Genomic DNA, 21,577 nt, shown 5'->3' on the forward strand with positions numbered 1-21,577 from the left:
CCTGGCTTGCCACTGTTGGTGGCAGTTAATAGTGATGTGGAGAGTCAGCTCGCCCAGCATGGCCGGAAGAAATATCCATGTAACCTGACGCCCCTTCCTTCTCCACTGAATCCTTATGGCAGACTCAGGAGGTAGAAGCCCAAAGCTGCCTCACTCTCTCTTTTGGAACCTGATAAGTCTACTTCTATGGATTGCCTAAAGCCCTTCAGACATCTAAAGTCTCTGCAGAGGAAAATATTGCACTACACACACACACACACACACAAATACACACACTCGGGACCTCCAAGGGAGCCCTTAGTCTACCATCTGCAGCCAGAGCTTTGAAGCTAGAGATCATAATGCCTGTTCCCTGATGTAATAGTCAACTGCAATCTCGACTTGCAGCCATTGCCTGCATTTCTAACCTTTTACCAGCTTCCTTCCATGCCGAGGAGAAACTAGGACCAAGAACACAGTAATATGATCCCCAATTAGCATAAAATAAAAACAACCTAGTCATGTTTTCCATGGGCTTTTCCAACCTCAAACTAAAAGCACAAAGCAGGGAGAAAGATATAAAAATATACACATGGGACTATAAATACATATATACTGTCTGTGTCTGCACAGCCAAGCACCCTGACCCAAATGAGTATCTGTCTCTAAGAAAAGCATGTAGCCTGATGCAAAAATCTGAGAATTTTCTCCTTCCAAAGTACAGTGTAAGAACAGACTGGAAGAGAAGTTACCCCGATGACTTGGTTTGGAAGGGGTTAAGGCACCAGTCACCCTATTCTAAAGTGATTTATGATGATGTGTGGAGTTTAAAAACTTTCCCCCACCCCAAAGAACAGCTCTCTCACTCCTCACTGAGTCCACTCTGAACGTGCTAAAATGGGAAGGAGGCGGTGTTTTGCTGATCTGCTAAATTCTTAGTGAAGTTTCCTTGATTTCCAGTGGCTGCTGTTGTTTGAGTTTGGTTTGGAGCAAAACTGAGGTAGTCCTAACATTTCTGGGACTGAATCCAGGCAAGAGAAAGAAGAAAAAGAGGAGGAAAAAGGTAGGGAGAAATAAAGGGAGGAGAGAAGCATAGGGAAAGAAAAAAAAAGTCCCTTTTCGACATCACATTCCTGTGTTTTCCCTCAGCCTGGAAAACATATTAATCCCAGTGCTTTTACGCCCGGAAACAAAGAGACTAAGCCAGACTGTGGGGGAAAGGGAGATAAGAAGGATCCTGGAACTTTAAAGAGGGAAAGAGTGAGATTCAGAAATCGCCAGGACTGGAATTTAAGGGACGTCCTGTGTCGGCACAAGGGACTGGCACACACAGACACAAGAGACCGAGGAGAAACTGCAGACAAATGGAGATACAAAGACTTAGAAGGACAGCTCCTTTCACCTCATCCTACTTGTCCAGAAGGTAGAAAGACACAGCCAGAAAGAAAAGGCATCGGCTCAGCTCTCAGATCAGGACAGGCTGTGGATCTGTGGCGGTACTCTGAAGGCTGGAGCTGCAGCACACCCCTTTTGTATTGCTCACCCTCGGTAAAGAGAGAGAGGGCTAGGAGGAAAAGTAGTTCATCTAGGAAACTGTCCTGGGAACCAAACTTCTGATTTCTTTTGCAACCCTCTGCATTCCATCTCTATGAGCTACCATGTAAGTGTGTAATCCTTTCTGTCTTTGATCTGTTTATTTGTTTCTTTGTTGCTTATTTTGAAGGAATGAGATGTGAATGTTGTCATAATTAATATGCTAGTTTGCATTTTCTTTGGAGCATCCAGAGCATGAGTTGAAACAGTGCAAGCATGCTGACTGGGAAACTGAATTGGATTTCCTGCTTAATGTAACTGTCTCTGTTAAACACTAACAAATTATAGGGGCTTGAAGGTAACAGGATCGCATCCCATTTTCCATCTCCTGACCTCCCTCCTTCTCTCTAACCACCCTTTTCCCCTCCCCTTGGCTGAGATACAGAAAAAGAAAATGACCAGCTCTGTTTCCAGTTAAATGATTTTCTTTCTTTTTTCCCCCTCCCCTTTGTTTTATGACCTCCGTACATCGCAAAGTGGATTACACAATGACATGGAGAATGGGACCCCGTTTCACTATGCTGTTGGCCATGTGGCTAGTGTGTGGATCAGAACCCCACCCCCATGCCACTATTAGAGGCAGCCATGGAGGGCGGAAAGTGCCTTTGGTTTCTCCGGACAGCGGTAGGCCAGCTCGGTTTCTGAGGCACACTGGGAGGTCTCGCGGAATTGAGAGATCCACTCTGGAGGAATCAAACCTTCAGCCTCTCCAGAGAAGGAGGAATGTGCCCGTGTTGAGACTAGCTCGCCCAACAGAGCCGCCAGCCCGCTCGGACATCAATAGGGCCGCCATGAGACCTGAGCAAAGACCAGCAGCCAGGGGCTCTCCGCGTGAGATGATCAGAGATGAGGGGTCCTCAGCTCGGTCAAGAATGTTGCGTTTCCCTTCGGGGTCCAGCTCTCCCAACATCCTTGCCAGCTTTGCAGGGAAGAACAGAGTATGGGTCATCTCAGCCCCTCATGCCTCGGAAGGCTACTATCGCCTCATGATGAGCCTGCTGAAGGACGATGTGTACTGTGAGCTGGCGGAGAGGCACATCCAACAGATTGTGCTCTTCCACCAGGCAGGTGAGGAAGGAGGCAAGGTGAGGAGGATCACCAGCGAGGGCCAGATCCTGGAGCAGCCCCTGGACCCTAGCCTCATCCCTAAGCTGATGAGCTTCCTGAAGCTGGAGAAGGGCAAGTTTGGCATGGTGCTGCTGAAGAAGACGCTGCAGGTGGAGGAGCGCTACCCATATCCCGTTAGGCTGGAAGCCATGTACGAGGTCATCGATCAAGGCCCCATCCGTAGGATCGAGAAGATCAGGCAGAAGGGCTTTGTCCAGAAATGTAAGGCCTCTGGTGTAGAGGGCCAGGTGGTGGCGGAGGGGAATGACGGTGGAGGGGGAGCAGGAAGGCCAAGCCTGGGCAGCGAGAGGAAGAAAGAGGACCCAAGGAGAGCACAAGTCCCACCAACCAGAGAGAGTCGGGTGAAGGTCCTGAGAAAACTGGACGCCACTACTCCAGCTTTGCCCCAACCTCCCTCAACCCCCAGAGCCACCACCCTTCCTCCTGCTCCAGCCACAACAGTGACTCGGTCCACGTCCCGGGTGGTAACAGTTGCTGCAAGACCTATGACCACCACTGCCTTTCCCACCACGCAGAAGCCCTGGACCCCCTCACCCTCCCACAGGCCCCCTACAACCACTGAGGTGACCACTGCCAGGGGACCCTCAGTTTCAGAGAATCTTTACCCTCCATCCCGGAAGGATCAGCACAGGGAGAGGCCACAGACAACCAGGAGGCCCAGCAAGGCCACCAGCTTGGAGAGCTTCACAAATGCCCCTCCCACCACCATCTCAGAGCCCAGCACAAGGGCTGCTGGCCCAGGCCGTTTCCGGGACAACCGCATGGACAGGCGGGAACATGGCCACCGAGACCCAAATGTGGTGCCAGGTCCTCCCAAGCCAGCAAAGGAGAAACCTCCCAAAAAGAAGGCCCAAGACAAAATTCTTAGTAATGAGTATGAGGAGAAGTATGACCTCAGCCGGCCTACTGCCTCTCAGCTGGAGGAGGAGCTGCAGGTGGGGAACGTTCCCCTTAAAAAAGCAAAGGAGTCTAAAAAGCATGAAAAGCTTGAGAAACCCGAGAAGGAGAAGAAAAAAAAGATGAAGAATGAGAACGCAGACAAGTTACTTAAGAGTGAAAAGCAAATGAAGAAGTCTGAGAAAAAGAGCAAGCAAGAGAAAGAGAAGAGCAAAAAGAAAAAAGGAGGTAAAACAGAACAGGATGGCTATCAGAAACCCACCAACAAACACTTCACACAGAGTCCCAAGAAGTCAGTGGCCGACCTGCTGGGGTCCTTTGAAGGCAAACGAAGACTCCTTGTAAGTAGCCTTCTCCTAGGCATTGTTCTATGGGCTGAGGCAGGGCATGTTAACATCTGTCTTGTTAGTTTTGTAAAAATCATATTGCTATATGCCAGACTGTGGCTGAACCTGTACTGTGTCAAGAAGCTCAGAAGTCTGGCAAAAGAGGGCAGCAGGCCAGTAGCTCCTTCTGGTTTAGTGCCCTACGAAGTTCTGCTCACACAAATCATGGCCCTGTGGTACAAAGTCAATGGCTGGGGGACCCTACACATGAGCCCAGGAGAGCACCTGTAGTCAGCTTCTTCTAGACCTGTAGGGACCCTTCCCCCATTTCTACCACTCTCTTCCAAGGGATATTTCTGGACAAAGCTCCCTTTTACCAAGTCCAAAGGATGAAAAGAATGATGAAATTCCTAAAAGGGAGTGCATTGACTTCAGTCACATCTTAGTAAAAGGGTTTCTGTCTGTCTGACTTAGGAACTAGAATCATGTCTATGGGACAATAGCAGAGGTCCCCTCTTTCCCTAATTAGGTCTATATCAACATTGGAGTGCTCAAAGAGGAAAGTAAGACAGCCTGGGTGGGGAGTGGGTATGACTGAGAGAGTAGAGAAGAGTTTTTGTTGGTATGACCCTCATGGATCCTTTTAAAATGAGCTAGCAGGAATCTTCTCCCCTTAAAGCCTACCTCTCCCATTTCTGTCCAACTACTAGGAAGAGCCAAAGGGTGGAATGTGGGGAACTGGGTTAATTGCTTCAATTTCTGGTACTCTAGAGATACACCTGAATTTAAAATCTAGATGTCAGTTTCTCTGGGGGCTCTGTAAAATGTGTACGTGCATGTGCCTGTGCGTCAGTGTGTGGAAAAGGAGACAAGCCGTCCCTACTTGCCTTCGGTCTGCAGTTCTTTGTACCACTCGTGTTGAGTAAGTCACAGATTCATCTCAGCAACTCTCTGTTTTGGCCATCACTTGCCACCAACTGAGGGCTTCGGGCAGGAATGAGCCAAATATAAGGACAGTTTTTATCAGTGATGTGCAAATGGCTCCTTCTCCTCTTCTTGTCTTCTCTTTCCCTCTTTTACTGCCCCTCCAAAATTTCTACCCCTGGATCTTAAGACTAGCTTTTTACTCCAGGCTGTCAAGGAGGAAAAGGATATTGTTACCATTAATTCTGAGTAAAAGATCAATAAACTGATGTTGGGTAATGTGAGTCAGGAATGATTTTCTCAGATGCCTGGGTGAGAGAATCAACTCATGCCATTGAGGGCAGCATCCATCCTCCTGAAGGCACAAGGTGACTACACACCCTGCATTTCCGCCACCAAAAGAGACAGACACTCTTTTCTCAAGGCATTTTTTGGAGGATCTTTTAGGTTTTCCCAGCTAGACTAAATTTTGGTTAATGATCTGGGCAGAGGAACTGTGGTGCCCATTTATCGTATGTTGTTTCAGAAAGTTTAAGTGTGCATTGGAAATATTACTCAGAGCAAAGTTATTTGTGATGTTTATCATGAGTGGGACATATCCCAAATTCTCTTAGCTGTTTACATTGATAGTAGGTCTGTGTATTAGAGCAAAACCTAGCTCTGGTTAATTCTAAGGATTTGTGTGTATGCCTCTGTGTGTTTTGTTATATATTTTCTGTATATTGGTGCAATATCTAACCAGAGCCTTAATGTGTCTATATAAATTTGGGTTATCAGGTTGCTTGGATATTTAAGTGGGAATGTTCCCATTAGAACAAAAAAGAAATCAGATTTCAGAGTAAAACTCTACCTGATACTTGAATGTCTGTTAGGGAGCCTGTGGGGGCAAACTGCTCTCTCTGGGGCATGGGAAAGAATTAGTGGTTTGCTCCAATGCTCTCCTCTTGAGTACCTACAACTTTGTCCAGCCCACTAAAGTACATCACCCAACTCTGTTCATTTAGCCAACAGGGCAGGCAAAATATTCCTCATGGTCAGGTTAAAAAAAAAAAAATCATGGTAAAATGTCAGGATTGTAATTGTGCACCCATCTGGCAAATATTTCCCATTGCCGCTAGCTTGTGAGTCAAAAAAGGGGGTTTTCACAGTGTATCCCTGATATTAGTCATACTTTTCATTTCTCCCTCCTTCTCCCCACTCTCTTAGTCAGAGATCTGAAAGCCCAGCTGGGCCAATCCTGCTTTTAACAGTATCCCTGCTTATAAATTTCTAGCAAATGAAACTCAAATGACAGCTTCTGCTGATGTCATGTGAGGCAAAACAGAAACCAGCTGGAATTGCTCCTGGCAGTGTTGGTTCTTTGGGCTAGTGAGAGAACCAAGTTTGTTATTAGAAAGAAAATACTAACAGAAGGCTTTTCAGACTTTTGATCCTATGTGCGCCCAGCTGATGATCATATCAGAAATGTATCTTCTGCAGAGCTAATGATGTCTAAAGTAAGAATGGATTAGAAAAGACCAAATGAAATAGACATGATACCAAAGCAAAAGATGGAGAGAAAAGAATTTTTCACCAGAGAGTAGACCAATGGGTGAAAAACATTGTCGGGGCCATTTAGCCCTTTCCACTCACTTTTCCCATCAAACTTGGCTAATGTTACTCAGGAAGCTCAGTGATTCAATTACTATTCATTAAGACTTAGCGCTCTCAAGCTGTTTAAGTATGGCTGAGAACAACTACCTCCAACTGGCCTTAACTTAAGCCAGTATACTCAAACTGAAAGCAGGTTTACATTCCAAGAAATTGTGCAGGACTTTTAGCTCATCTTCTCAGCTTTTCAGTAACCTGGTACTTAACTGCCATTTATTGTAAACCCTTAGTGCTTTGTCTTTATTTATACCATTCTTTAGATGTGGACATATCACATAACTGCTACTTAACAATTACAGAAACACTGACAGCAATGCTGTAGGTCACAGGTGGATGGCTTCCTATAGGCCTTCACAGGAGCTGCAGGTGGAGCCAGGTGTCCTATCTTTAGATTAGTGTTCAGTCTTTCAAACTTCCTGCCTCTAAACCTGTTGATGAAGAAGGGCACATCCTGCAAAGTACTTTGCTGAGACTGTGTGGTTTAATTCTCAAAACAATCCCTCAAGGAATGATTTATTTACCCCTTTCTACACATGAGAAAACAGAACCTGAAGTTACCCAAGATATATAGCTAATATGTGGTAAAGTCAGAATTAGAATTCAGATCTGTTTGAGTTGAAAGCTCAAATTCAGGCCAATCTCCCTTTCTGAATTCTTTTGGGTATGAACTTCCTGTGGGATATGCCATAAAGTGAAGGGGAAACTGAGGAATGATCTTGCCAGTTAATAAATATGAATTAAAAAAATTAATACATATGAATACAAATAAATTTAAAAATTCATTTTCAACCTTGAGTCACCCAGATAAGTGGTAAAGGATTGCTAAGCACAAATGTGGAGTTTCTGCCTTTAATACACAGCTAGTCCTCTGCACTCAATTCTCGGGCTTTCCAGTCAGTCAAAAACAATAGATTGGATTCCAGTTAACCTAATCCTTCAAACTGCTTGGTGTCAGTTTGAGGTTGATGATAGTGAGAGTATAGGTAAGCTTATCACCAAAACATTGTACTATGGGGAGTATAGCTGACAAGCCATCATTCTGCACTCTGAGATCTATTCACTTGTCAATTAACAAGGGACCTCAAATGCTGAATTGAATGAATTCAAGTGCAAGTTTAAGAATTCTTTGGTGACTGAATCTCCTGTAATTCAAGTGGGTTAATATTTCCAACTTAACTTCAGACATCTTTGTATTGGGACAACCATCTACTTATTTGGTTTAATTTTAGGAAAGAATTTAAGGTTTCCTGCTGTACTAAGTCAGACTATTAGCTTGAAAGTTATTTTTCAGAATCCTGTAAAAAAAAAAAAAATCTAATGTTTTGAGCCTAACACAGTGTTTTGAATAATCTGAGACTTAAAATATCTTCCCTCTAGCTTTTTTCCTTTGCTGTTTGCTCTCTTTACTTATGCAAACAGGCTTCCTTATCCTCTGAGGCTCATTGAGCCAACACACCAGTTGGAACAGAAGCCATGAAAAAGAAATACAACACAGGTTTAAATTCATGATACATGCCCTGATTTATTGCTATCAAACTGGAAAGAGGCCAAGTGACAGAAAATAGTGTTTACTGAGGAGCTCTAAGCAGCTCTTTTTAGGAAGAGGGGACTGGAAATGGTTCTCATTTTAAACACTGTCTAAAATACTGCCCAACTAGAAAGTGAAAGGGATGGAGATGTCAAAACATAGGGAAAGAGTCCCTGAAATGGGTTCAGATGGTCAGTCTTCTCTATTTTCTCTGTTGCAAACTTGAGGAGCAGATTAAATGTAAGGGAGAGTATTTTTACCAACTGGTAAAGTTGTAGCCTGCACCTAGACATTCACAACAACCAGGGGACCCCTTTGTTCCTGAGTCCCTCTCCTCTTCTCTGACTGGGGTGATCTACATAACCTGAGGAGTGTTGACCAGCATTTATGCCCCCACCATCTGCAGGACAGTAATAGAGTCTGAGGAACTTACATTCTGCCTGGGAAGATGTGACAGTTATGTAGTAGATGAAGGAAATGCTTAAATTCCAAGTGGGCGAGGCAGACAATAAGAACAGTAATTAAAAGGAGGAAGTGATCCCTGCATGCTAGAAAAGACTTTAAGGAGGATAATGCATTGAAAGAAAGAATCAGATTTAGAGAAGGGAGGGGGCAGGTTTCTGGGGTAGGAGGAGTGACTTGGGCAAAGACAGAGGAAGGACTGTGGGTGAATTATTCAGAGGCGACATACCTGTATGTGCTTGGGGGACACTTATTTATTTATTAAGAATAAATCAATCTGTAATAAGTTCATGTTATGTTCTTATAAAGATATACAGATATATTTACTTTTGCTCAGATCTCACAATGTGATGGGTTGGCAGGAAAGTTGTTTCACTGTAACAATGACAATGCTGAGCTTCAGAAGATTAAGTGGATTTATTTAGGCTACAAGCTAGCTGGGAGCTGAACTAGGACCGAAATGACAGCCCCCTGACTTTGACTGCAATTATTCTTTGTCTGTGCCTCTCTGCCCAAGATTCCTTTCATTTCCTAATTTAGACTGGGTCTGGCTCTAGGGGGAAAAGAGGTAAGGTAAGGGAGGTATAGGAGGACATTAGCAAAAGAGAGCCCGGGGCCAAAACGTGGAGGGCCAGAAGTTAGGGAATGAGTCCTGCAAAACGAATGTCACCCCACTGGTGGTTAAAGGCATTCTTGGGCAAAGGGTCTGCAGTGAAAATAAACATCAGAGGCACTAATTTATTTAAATGAAATTCCCACTGGGTATCTGTGGCCTCATGCCGCTATGTATAGAGCTATGTGAGAGAACCTACCACACAGGGGAGGATAAGGTTCTGTGTGATTACATACTGTCTGATATTCTTAATATACACAAGGGGGAGAAGACTAGAGGAGGGTTGAGGACTCTTAAAATCCTGTCATACCATGATCTGTCCACGGATTGTAAGGGTCTATGGCAAAGTATGGTATGAATGAAATGGAATCTATGTATGAATTTGAAGTTACAGAAACAGGTAATTTTCTGTCATCTAACATCTAAGCAGCTTTGCCCTAGAAACTCCTCTAAATATATTCTAAATATGGCTTATCCTTAATTTAGAACAGGGAGTCCAAAACCATGAACAGTAAGTCCCTTTCTCTTACCTTTGTTTTTACTGTTTTGTGTTTTTACTTAAACATTCATTTTATTTATTTCGGAATAGTGTGTTTTTGAGCACAAAACAGTCAGAAAAAAAGACCTAAAATATACCAACTTAAAATAAAACTTCGGTATCTGCGCTCCCATCAAGATCTGAAGAAATATTTTCAGATGCCATAAAGCTAATTAAAAACAAACCAAGCAAATAAAAATATCATCACCACATCTTTTTATAGCTGCCTTAAATCTTGTTTTAAGGCTAATGTGAATCAATGAATAAATTTGGAGAAATTTTGTTTTTCCCCTTGAAAAATTATGTTCCTAAAACAAACATTTCCTACCCAGAATGTCCATATGAGCAGGCATAGAAACACATGAAAAATAAACTAAAGCATGTCTATTTAAAATTAATTATGATCTGAAAAACAAAACAAAACAAAAACTTCATCCCGGAAAACCTTTGTTAACGTTCCATTCAAAGGCTATTGAACACATTTAATTTCCTTGAGGGAGAGTATTTTGTTATGCAGGGAGAATTCTTAGAAGGGAAGGCCTGCAGGTAGCAATACAGACATCTTTGATAGAGAAAAATAAGCAGCAGGATCAAGCTGAGACCAGATTTATTAATCATTTTTGATAAAATATTTGGAAGAGGTACACAGCCTGGTGATTTGCGCTCTGAAAAATGCCAAGCTAATAGTCGTAAATATTGGAAATAGTTTATAAGGTTAGGTGGATAAATAGAAAATTGGTTGATACATTTGAATGTAGTCAAATGCAAGAAAATTGGCTGATAAATTTGTATTTAGTCAAATGCAAAAAGTTTTTTACAGAAAAATGACTTATAGAGGTTTGCTTCTGAGCTTAGTGATGGTGCAACAAAGAGCAAATAGACAGCGTTCATTGCAGACATCAGCCTGGTGATCTATTTGGGATCAAGGATCTCAACAAAGACCTGGTCATCATCACAATAAAATTTCACATCCTCCCACCTCCAAGGTAAGCAGCACTATGCCCACTAGCTTGTGGAATGTGGAACAGAGTTCTAGCTTCAGCTCAAGAAGACCTGGTAAAATTGGAGAAGGCTCAGGGAAGGGCAGCTAAATTAATCAAGAGAGTAGAGAAGCTTTTGTATTAGGTTAGATAAAAAATAGTGAGACGTTCTCAGAGAAAAGATTCAAGAGGACCTCTTAAAAATAGGGTTATCCTTACTGTATCCAAAATAAATTACATTTTCTCAGATTTCTGGTGACTAAAGTATTTCTTTTGATTGCTTTGTCTTTCCTCTTTTTTCTCCCCAGAAGGCAGGGGTCACAGAATGAGGATGAAAGACAGAGGGCTAGGTGAAAAATACCAGGTCTGAACTAAAGAGAAGGTTAAACTTAGAGTAAAAAACATCCTGTTGGAAAACTGCAATATCAAAAGACAAACACCACCAACTCTGTGCAGGCTGAATGTGACAATGAATATATTCTGTGTGACAAAACGTAGGCCTAAAAGTCATCATAAAACCTTTCTGCAAGGTTTTCTAATAAAAGTTCTAAATCACAGAATGTTTCATAGTGCCCAGGGCCTGGCTATGAAACTCTCTTAACCCTGTGAAATGTGAGTAATAGTAGTAACCACTGAATGAACCAATATCTAATCAGCCAGTGAGAATAATGAAGATCAAAATTAGGGAAGGAAAATAACATTTATTGAACAATTATTGCATGCCAAGTATTCATGTAATGTTCACAGCAGCCTTGCAAAATAAGTATTCCTTTGCAGAGTTCACAAATAAGAAAACTGAGACACATGGAGACTAGCAATGGAGGTAAATAATGGAAGTGAGTAGAAAACTCTAAGCTGTCTTGGAGACAAAAAGAGGCCTTTTCAAATGGCCCTTTTTGGCCCTAATTATGCTAACTGTTCAGCAGAATATCTGTAGCTTAGATGCAGTCACTACCAGCCCTCTCTTCCAAATCATCTCTTTGGGTTTTGCCCCACTGTGAAACTATCACTATAAATTAGTATTTGTTTGTCTTCACCCACCTCCAGCTGATCACTGCTCCCAAGGCTGAGAACAATATGTATGTGCAACAACGTGATGAATATCTGGAAAGTTTCTGCAAGATGGCCACCAGGAAGATCTCTGTGATCACCATCTTCGGCCCTGCCAACAACAGCACCATGAAAATCGACCACTTTCAGCTAGGTTCTCTTAAACATTTTAATTATATTATTGTTTTTCTGATATCTAAGGTGGGACAAACTTTATGGGAGAGGTACATGGGGGATCCAAAAGAAAATGCAGATGTTCAGAGGGCTCTTTGGTTGTGATAACACAGGTCAGTTTGCCTGCTTATTTAAATAGCCATTCCAGGATGGTTCCGGTTCGTTTTCAGCATTGTAAAAAAGAAAAACACGCAAACACTCTATTGTCTGAAAGTCAGTAAGGTGGAAGAAAATGGGAAAAGTAATACAGTGTGGGAGAGAATCAGAGAGGCATTCAGACACTTTTTCTGGGTACTGAGTCTTCTTGCCTGTGAGCAGCCCCATCTGATCTTCCTGCAGACTCTCTGCTGCAGGTGACTCATCACAGATGGGACTTGCCAGACTCTCGGAAGTACTTGACTCTGGCAAGCCTGAGGAAGGAATTAACCAGAACTGAGAGAAGCTGTTAAGATAAATGAAAAGTCACTGAAAATATGGACTGAACTGCACCCAAGTCCTTTTGGAGAGTAGAAGAATTTGGCTGAATTTAGAGTTTTCGCAATTTTACATATGAATGGTGCATGTGAGACCCATGAGGCGTACAGCCCAGTATTGGGCAGCTGAGATCTAACTCATTGCAGTTCTCCTGGGAACGTTGCAAGATTTACTGTGATTAGTTAAGCCTCATAGTCAGAAGCCCAAAATATGACCCACCCAGTTTATTTTATAATTATTGCATCTCTACGGCTTTATTTTTTAAAAAGCTTTTTTACTTAAATGCATTTTCTACTGTTTTGTTGTTGTTTATGGTTTAACTACAAAAAAAAAAACCCTTAGAGTAATCCTTCATATTCCATTGTTTGCATATTCTGCAGTTTCTGTAAAATGTATTTCATCTAAAAGCACCTGAAAGAATATAAAATATATCTAGTAATATATAACTAATTATTTGTTAGTCAACATTTAACTTCAATACACATAACATTATCGCACAGATTTTTCTGACATACCATCTTGGTGTAATTGAAGACATACCAGTTGTACTATGTCACGATAATGTCAACTTGATTTGAATATGGTCTAGCTTTCTAAATCATATTTTTTTATTGTGGTAAGTACACTTAATGTGAAATCTTCCCTCTTAATACATTTTTAAGTGCACAATACAGTATTGATAACTATAGGTACAATATTGTACAGCAGATCTCTAGAGCTGATTCAGGGTAAAGTATCAGTTATGCATTCTCTACTTTAAATAGCCCACCTTCCTCTGAGGTGGCTACAAAAGAAAAATAAATAGCATCTTTTCCAATGTCCCATCGTAAATTATTGCGGATTGATGATTTATTTTTGGACATTCATCCTGTATTGTGTGTATAATTTAGGGGGAGAACAAGCAAAAAAGGAATTTTCTTAACCAAAACAACAATAATGATCATACAAACAAAAGACACAAAGTGAATTCTGGAGACAGACAGATTTAAATCCAGAGTCACAATTTACTTGTTGTGTGACCTTGGGCAAGCTACTCCTAAGTCTTAGTTTAGAAGATAATCATATCTATTTCACAGGATTAAATAAGATAGTATACAGAAATGCCGGTCAGGTAATAGGCACTATTATGTGGTCATCCTCTGCATCACCATTTGATCTGGTAGTCATCTGGAGATCAATGAGCTGTCACACTTGTCATTAGAGCACCTATAATGGCAAAATACTTGTTACTGCTTTGTGCTGATTACAGAATGTTGACACACGAACCCTCACAACAGCTCATCCAGATCAGGCTGCATTATTATTCTTGGTGATAAAACTGAAGCCCAAGAGACTAATATTACAAAGCCACGTATTTATTGGCTAACTAGGATTCAACCATTTGTTTCCTGGATTTTTCAAATAATAACATGAGGGCAGTGAGCTTAATTACACTCCAGATGTCCAGAAAGGAAGTAAGTATTCAATCCAGCACAAAGACTGGTGCTGGATAGTGATGAAAGCCCTCACAAACCAGGTATTCCCAGTGTCAAATGTGTTACCTACCAACCCTTTCACAAAGTGTTCTCATTCCTTATTTCAGAGAAGTTTGGAAAAATCATTACATCTTCCACCTCAACTTCTATATAGTCCCATTATAAGCATCTGGTACTGCCTTGGCAACTTTTTAGCATAATCCTACTGTTTTCTAGACATCTGGATTGAATATGAACTGTAGAGGGGCTGCAGGTCTTTTTTTTTTTTTTTTCTGCCTTATTGGAAATCAGGTATTATGATTTGGGCATTTTCCTCACTGAATGGTAGCCTGGACCTGATTTTGGGGTGGGAGATCTTTTGTTTTATTTCTCATCTAATTCTTGGAAGGCCTCTCTTTCCCTGTGTCATGTCCCAGGTTACCCTTATGGGAAAGGCTGTAGCACTTTCAGCCAAGACTGGGAGTCAGCCATGGGAAAAAAAGAATTGGCATGAGCCATGGGCTCAGTGAACCAAAAAACTCCAGCCTTGACTGACTTTTGCTGGAAATCTATTAGATGGCCTTACTTTTCCTTAAAAATAAATCACGCTCTGCCTACTATTCCAGACTTGTACTGGGCCTTGAAAGCAGGGGCACACATCCAACTACAGTGTGGGCTGTACTCACCAGCTGGTCCATCTTGCTAAAAGTATTTGGACATCACTGATGAACCTACGAATGCCAAGAAACTTACCTTAAGATTTTAGGCTTTCATGTAAATAAAGTTATTTATGCTTGAGCAAATTCCAGTGCCTATCTGGTTTTGTCAGCACAAAGTATATTGCATGTGGGGTTTAAAATGGCCTAACACATAAAGGCATTCTTTCTTGTTAGTGATATTTAAAATGTCAGTCTAGGATAGGAATGTTGGGTGTGTATGTTTAGTGAATGGATTACAGACAAATTTTGTCAGATAGGAAAAATTTGCTGGCTAAAGGCACTTCATTGCAGAATGAAAAAAGAAGTGGGGGGGAAACGCACAGCAAGCGTATTTCTTTCTTAGCAATATTTAGAGATGAAAAATATTTTAACATTGGCATTTTATCACCAAATTTTAAGAGCTAGAATACACAGGACATTTAATAGGGCAAGGGAAGTTTTTTGATAACTTCTTTCAAAGACAGGAGAGTTTGAGGGTAATCAAGAGAGGTGGCAAAGTTCATAGAGGTGGAATATGGCAACAAGGAGAGAGAAAATGTTGATTTCTTACTATCTAATGACTTCATAAGTCAATTTTTAAAATGAGAATGGTAGGCTGGGTGCAGTGGCTCATGCTTGTAATCCCAATACTTTGGGAGGCCGACGTGGGCTGATCACATGAGGCCAGAAGTTTGGGACCAGCCTGGCCAATATGGTGAAATCCCATCTCTACTAAAAATACAAAAATTAGCTGGGCATGGTGGCAGATGCCTGTAATTCCAGCTATTTGGGGGGTTGAGGCAGGAGAATTGCTTGAACCTGGGAGGCAGAGGTTGCAGTGAGCCAAGATTATGCCAGTACACTCTAACCTGGCTGACAAAGTGAGACTCTGTCTCAAAACAAATAGATAAATAAATCGATAAATAAACAAAATGAGAATGATGGTATACAAATCAGTCTAAAATACCCTTTCTGTCTGATCCTGTTGAAGAGAATTGTTCTTTCTGGAGAAGCCTCACAGTCATCAGGATCCACAACAATTCAAAAATGCTGCTTTGCCTCTGGGGCAGTCCTGAAAAATAGACCCTTTGTCCCCAACTTCTCCTTTCATCAGTGGTGACAGTGCCTGGCAGCTGCCTTCTCTAGACCCTGCAACACTGAGCTGGGAGGAGAGGCTGGATGAGTGCTCAGACTTCCACACAGTGGCTGTGTGTCCCCCTCTGCTTTGATAAGTCTTTACTTATCAATCATTCTGTGCCCTAGAGACTAGAGAGCCTGTCTCCTAACCTACTCAGTCTTCTTAGTCCACTGCCCTTGCTGCCTCCAACATCAAGCATATCAGTGTCAAGACCAATCCCTGACATTCCAAGGGGGAAAAGTGCCTGATATGTCAAATGTACAAAACAAGTGTTTGAAGAATGTAGTGGAGGGATTGGCTCTTCCAGTTGTAGTCATCAGATAAGGTATTGAAAATATCAGAGAATTTTGAAAAGTAGGTTGATTTAATGGAGGGACCTTGAAAAATGAGTAGGTTTTTTTTTTTTGATAGGGTAATGACTCTATCAAGGTATTTTTGTTTTTGTTTAATTTTTCAAAGAAATACTTCTTTTTAATTTTCAAAGTCAAAGCTATATAAAAAGGTGTACACAGACAAGTCTTGTATCCTTCCTGACCTCTTTACCCTGCTACTCCCTGCACCCACAGGTAATCATTTTTGTAATTCCTTATTTATTCATTTAGTGCTTTTTTAGACAAATACAAATAAATACCTATATATTTTTTCTTTTTATACAAAATATAGCATATTATATATACTGTTCCACACCTTGCTTTTTTCACTTAAAATATTTCTAGGAGATCTTTCTTTATGAGTATATAGCAATCTTCCCCATTTCTTATCAAAAAATTGTGAGATTCTCTCATAGTTTAAACATTTTGTCCATGGACACTTGGACTATTTTCAATAGTTTGTTCTTATACGTATATCACACATACATAGAGCTATATATGAACAAGGTTACGATTAAATTGTGAAATTGTTTGTGCATCTTTCCAATAGAGTCTAAGAAACAGGATTGTTAGACTAAATAGAAAATGTAGTCTGAGTGGATACTTCCTGATTTCTTTTCATACAAGTTGAATCATGTTGCAACTCCAATAGCAATGTTTAAATGTGTCTATTTCCCCAGACCTCTCCAATTAATGTGTGTGATCAAACTTTTGGATGCTTTTGACCAGTGTAATATGTGAAAAATAGTATCAGTATAGGGTAGTATTGATTTGCATTTCTCATTTTGTGAGTATGATTGAACATCTTTTCATGCTCGGGGAGCATTTATATTTCCTTTTTAGTGTTGTTTGCCCATTTTTCTACTGAGTTGTCATCTTTTTCCTCTCAATGCATAGGTACTGTATATATATTGGAAAAAAATTCAGACTCCCACCTCCTCTTTCTACTCCAAGATAATGACTCATTTGTTTAGGAATGAGGTCCAAGAATCTATAGTTTAAAATGTTGCTCAGCTGATTCTGATTTGCTATTAGGTTTGATCTAGAGCACAAGGCTGGGTAGAGGATAAGAGGTGAAGAGAGGGATAGAAATGTAGTTTGGCACCTGAAATTAGGTTTCTATTACCAAGACAAAGAATTCAAACTTTATATGTAAACCATGTGAAGTCACTAAATATTTCTGAATATATTTTTCAAATATATTTATAACTTTAAGATTTGATGGAGTCAATCTGTAGGACAGCAAATCACTTGGACAGGACATACTATTTATTAATAAGACAAGTTGCTCTTTCTAGAGAACAAGTGATCAGGAATGGCCAGAGTAGTCCCACCTATCAATTTAATCAGGTCACTCATCTCACAGTGGGGTAGTAGATAGGAAAATGACCCACTCATAGAGTAAAAGAGGAGTAAGCAGATCAATTGCAAAGTAATTTAAACTTACCTATTTCCAATCAAAAGGAAGTAAGTTCCAAGCTGGAGGCCAAGGTTATCCTAACTGAAATAACCTGCCATGGACTGCTCAGCACTCCTGGCAATGTTCTTGAGAATAAAAGGAATTTAGCTTCTGCTGGCATCTACCACCTGGCTTTTGTGAAGCACAACCAAGAGAGTTTGGGCCCCCTACTGACTTCTTGAAAAGAATAGTTATATTTTAAATGCCTTACAAATATGTTTTATTTAAAAGACCTAATGCATGCAAAACCAGTTTTAGAAAAAAATATATATGAATGTGTTTTCCCAAATTACATTAGACTGTGTTGTGGGTTCACAAGATCAAAGGAAAGTGTGAAGGTTTTATGGTGGGTTTTCTACACAGTCCCAGAATCACTCACCTTATCTATACCTTATTACTGTCTTTTTCATATGATATCCTTCTTATGGGAGAGTTCTAGTGATTACCAAATCTTTACTGAATGCCGGGGTTGTATGCTAGGAACTGTGCCAGGCTGAAAGGATATAAAAGGTGACCAAAACTCAGTCTCTATTGTTGAATTACTCATATCTAGGGGGAAGACAGATATGTAAACAATTGGTTGCAATGCAAGGTGATTAGCATTATTACAGAAGAATGCCAAAATGTTGAGTGCACAAGTGAGGTAAAGACAGGTTTCACAGACAATAAGAAGTACTCACGTGGATAGCATTCCAGGAAGAGATGGCACATTTCTACAGACTGAAAATAGAGGGCTGGAGCATAATGTATGGAGGAAGAGTTAATAGATATGTTTATAATGCCATAATGATCTTGTATGCTATGACAAGGATTTAGATTTTCTCCTCTGGGACAGTAGCTCTTTGTCTTTAGAGTGCGTAACAACTACCCAGGAAATTTTTTAAATGCAGATTCCTGGGCTTCACCACCAGTAATTCTGAGTCAATTGATCTGGATCCAAGAATTGTAATTTTAACAAGCACTCCTGGCGATTGTGATGAAGGTGGATAGTGGATCGTACTTTTACAAACTGCTAGAAGAGATTGGGAACTTTTGAAGCAATGAGAGAGGCTAAAGTAGTCTAGGCATTAGTGGAATTGCCTGAACTTAGGCAAGAGAGGGTTGGAGTAGGAGAATCCATGGATGTCACAAGGAAAGCAGTTACAGATGGAAGCTTTAAGCATAATGCCTAGCACACATTTGGTGTTTAATATGTTATAACTGAAGCTGAATTTTCTGCAGTGTCATTGCTGTCTATAATTAGTCACGAAAGGACAAATACATGAAGAAATTTAGTGCCACCTGAATTTGACTGCTGATGTTTGGGGTTGGAATTTTTAAAGAATAGCACTCTAGGCAAGTGTCCCACTTCTAGGGCCAGACCTTATCGGCACATAACAGAGTTCACCTTCCCTGGGAATCCCTCACCTCAATAATCTTAAGTCCAAATCCCAGCAAATGGGCTTAAATCTATGAAGCATTTCAGCTGGATCAGGAGCATGTAGACAGTTTAGAGAATGTTTCCTAAAGACTTTTTTCTTCTGGCTGGGTGTGGTAGCTCACGCCTATAATCCCAGCATTTTGGAAGGCTAAGGTGGGCGAATCACTTGAGGTCAAGAGTGTGAGACCAGCCTGGTCAACATGGTGAAACCCTGTCTCTACTAAAAATACAAAAAAAAAAAAAAAAAATAGCTGGGCATGGTGGCACATGCCTGTAATCCCAGCTACTCAGGAGGCTGAGGTGGAAGGATCACTTGAACCACAGAGGCAGAGGTTGCAGTGAGCCAAGATTGCACCACTGCACTCCAGCCTGGGTGACAGAGCAAGACTCCATCTCAATAATAATAATAATAATTTTTTTTTAAAATAATTTTTCTTTCTAAGCCCTGTAATCCTTACAATCATTAGTGAGCTTAAGCAGAGTTTGGATAAATTTAACAAGAACCTGCCAAGTCTATGTTGCTTTTCCAGACTAAAGAGAAACTCAACACTGAGCCCTGATTTAGATAGAATGCAGAGCTCAGGAAAGACCGGTGGCAGGAGCAGGAGCTGAGACAGGATGTAGCTTCACACATACTGGCCTAGAGTGGACTCTGTCCTGCTGTAGAGTTGCCACCACCCTAGTCTGATCCAGTGTTGATTAGGACTTTCATTGTTTTGCTTTGGCGGATTCTCCTACTCAGCACAAACATGTAGATATTCCTGTAATCTGGGAGTGCAAAATGTTTTATTTCTAATGTTTGGTTGAAATATTTCAGAAAATATTTTGGTTGAAAGAAAACAGGCTTTGAAATTGGTTTCTTGCCATATACTAGTAAAGCAAAGTTTGCCTTTAATCTTGGTCCTGGGTCCTTCCTACCCTTGAGTGTGAGGCATTTTGGCATAGCAGAGAGAACACTGGGTGGGAGTGAGGTAATGTCACCTGAGTCCTAACCTCACTCTATCATTAACCTGCAATGTGAACTTGAGCAAGTCACTCCTCCTCTCAGGGTCTGTGACAGATTGGGTTTTCTGAGAAACAGATTCTGAGACTCTGAATTTTGCCCGCAGGCAGTTAACACAGAAACAATACTTATGAGGGGTGAGGGATACAAGACTAGACAGGGAAAATTTGAGCTGCAATAGAGTTGGAACTTCCAAATTGTCCACTTTGAGACAAAGGGGATAGCTTTTATATCTATCCCCTCTTCTACTACATTAATTATTGAATGTGAGCTGTCCCATGATAGGGGTGTGACATGGGGAAAGGTGGCTCCCTTCTAAGTAGATCAATTGTCAGAGATCTAGCTGCTTATATTGACAGCAACCTTAGTTCTGAAGGTAGCATCTGGACAGCACACCACAGTGTCCACTACAGTTTCCTTAGTTTCAACCTTAATAATGTGATTGGGTGGAGCCAGATAATGTCTATATTCAGTTGTCTATTGCCATAATAAGGTGAGGTAGCAAAGACCACAAACCTTAGTGGCACATACAGTAAACATTCATTTAGTGACAAGTTTCTAGGGTTCAGCTGATCTGGGCTGGGCTTGGTTAGGTTTGCTCATGCATCTGCAGTCAGCTACAGGTTGGGTGGGAGGTTCTGCTGATCTTGGCTGGGCTTGTACACATGTTGGGGGTCAGTGGGCTGTCGGCTAACCTGGGTAGCCTTGGTTAGAATGAGAACAGGGTAACTTGGCTTGACTAATCCTCCAGCAAGCTGGTGTGGGCATATTCTCGTGGCAATGGCAGAAGCAAGAACAATCCCTAATGTATAAGCTCATTTCTAGCTTCTGCTTGTGTCATTGTGCTAATATCCCATTGGCCAAAGCAAGTGATATAGATGAGCTCAGAGTCAAGAGGCAGGACAGCTCAACCCATTTCCCATATGAAGAAGCTGTAGTTACTGGGCAAAGAGTATAGCTATAGGGAGGGGGAAAGAGTTGGTGTTATATTGAAAATCTACTACGATCTCCAACTTCCTTCCATCTGAGCCCTTCAGTGATTTTGTGACTTTATCCATTAAGTAGATGCTAGTGGTCTAATTCTGGTTCTAATTAGGAGCTTGAACTCTGTCCGAGTTATTGATTTCTGAATCTAGCACTCGGCACAGAACCAACTCTGGACATTAGTGATAAATATTTCGTTGAATGAACAAAAGCAAGATGAATGTATGTTGGGAATTAAAAATTGTAATTTCCAAGTACAAGATAAAATCTGGTTTGTAAAGTCTTAGAATCAGAACATTAGTTGTTAAGAACATTTTTTAAAAAGCAGTTTTTGAATGGTTTTCTTTATTATTATTACTATTCACAAAGTAAAATATGTTCCTTGTTAAAGTTTGAATAACATAGGTATGTAGAGTAAACAATAAAAGTTTTCACTTCACCTCTTCCTGTGGACTTTTTCCTATGTGTATTTCCATATGAATGTATCTTCTTTTGTTTTTATTTCCTTATAACCAGGAATAAAGTCATACTATGCATTTTGTTTTGCAACTTGTTTTTAATACTCAACAAGATATATTTAAAAATATAAATCTAAAAATTGTAAATTAATTTAAATTTTTTCTAATAACAAAAATGTACATTTGAAAAATAGTTTATATGCATGAGGCCTATCACTTTTTATGTTGCAGACAGTGCTTGGTTCTCATCTAGGTTCTCAGATCCTTTTCCTTTGG

General features: G+C 40.9%; 1 protein-coding gene across 2 annotated transcripts in view; it reads left to right on the top strand.

Annotated features, from left to right (window-relative positions):
- Positions 1-677: 677 nt before the first annotated feature.
- Positions 678-21,577, top strand: part of CCDC80 (coiled-coil domain containing 80) — a 35,915-nt gene continuing 15,015 nt past the window's right edge. The window contains exons 1-3 of one of the 2 annotated variants that reach the window (XM_002813286.5): positions 678-1,639; positions 2,050-3,938; positions 11,666-11,822. In XM_002813286.5, the coding sequence (XP_002813332.4) occupies positions 2,061-3,938; positions 11,666-11,822 (2,035 nt within the window). In that variant the 5' untranslated portion in view covers positions 678-1,639; positions 2,050-2,060. Of the gene's footprint in view, positions 1,640-2,034; positions 3,939-11,665; positions 11,823-21,577 lie in introns of those variants that run through there. The other variant, XM_024244588.3, reaches the window with a different exon arrangement.

This window comes from Pongo abelii, chromosome 2 (genome assembly GCF_028885655.2).
Source record: "Pongo abelii isolate AG06213 chromosome 2, NHGRI_mPonAbe1-v2.0_pri, whole genome shotgun sequence".
In the NCBI taxonomy this organism is placed as follows: domain Eukaryota; kingdom Metazoa; phylum Chordata; class Mammalia; order Primates; family Hominidae; genus Pongo; species Pongo abelii.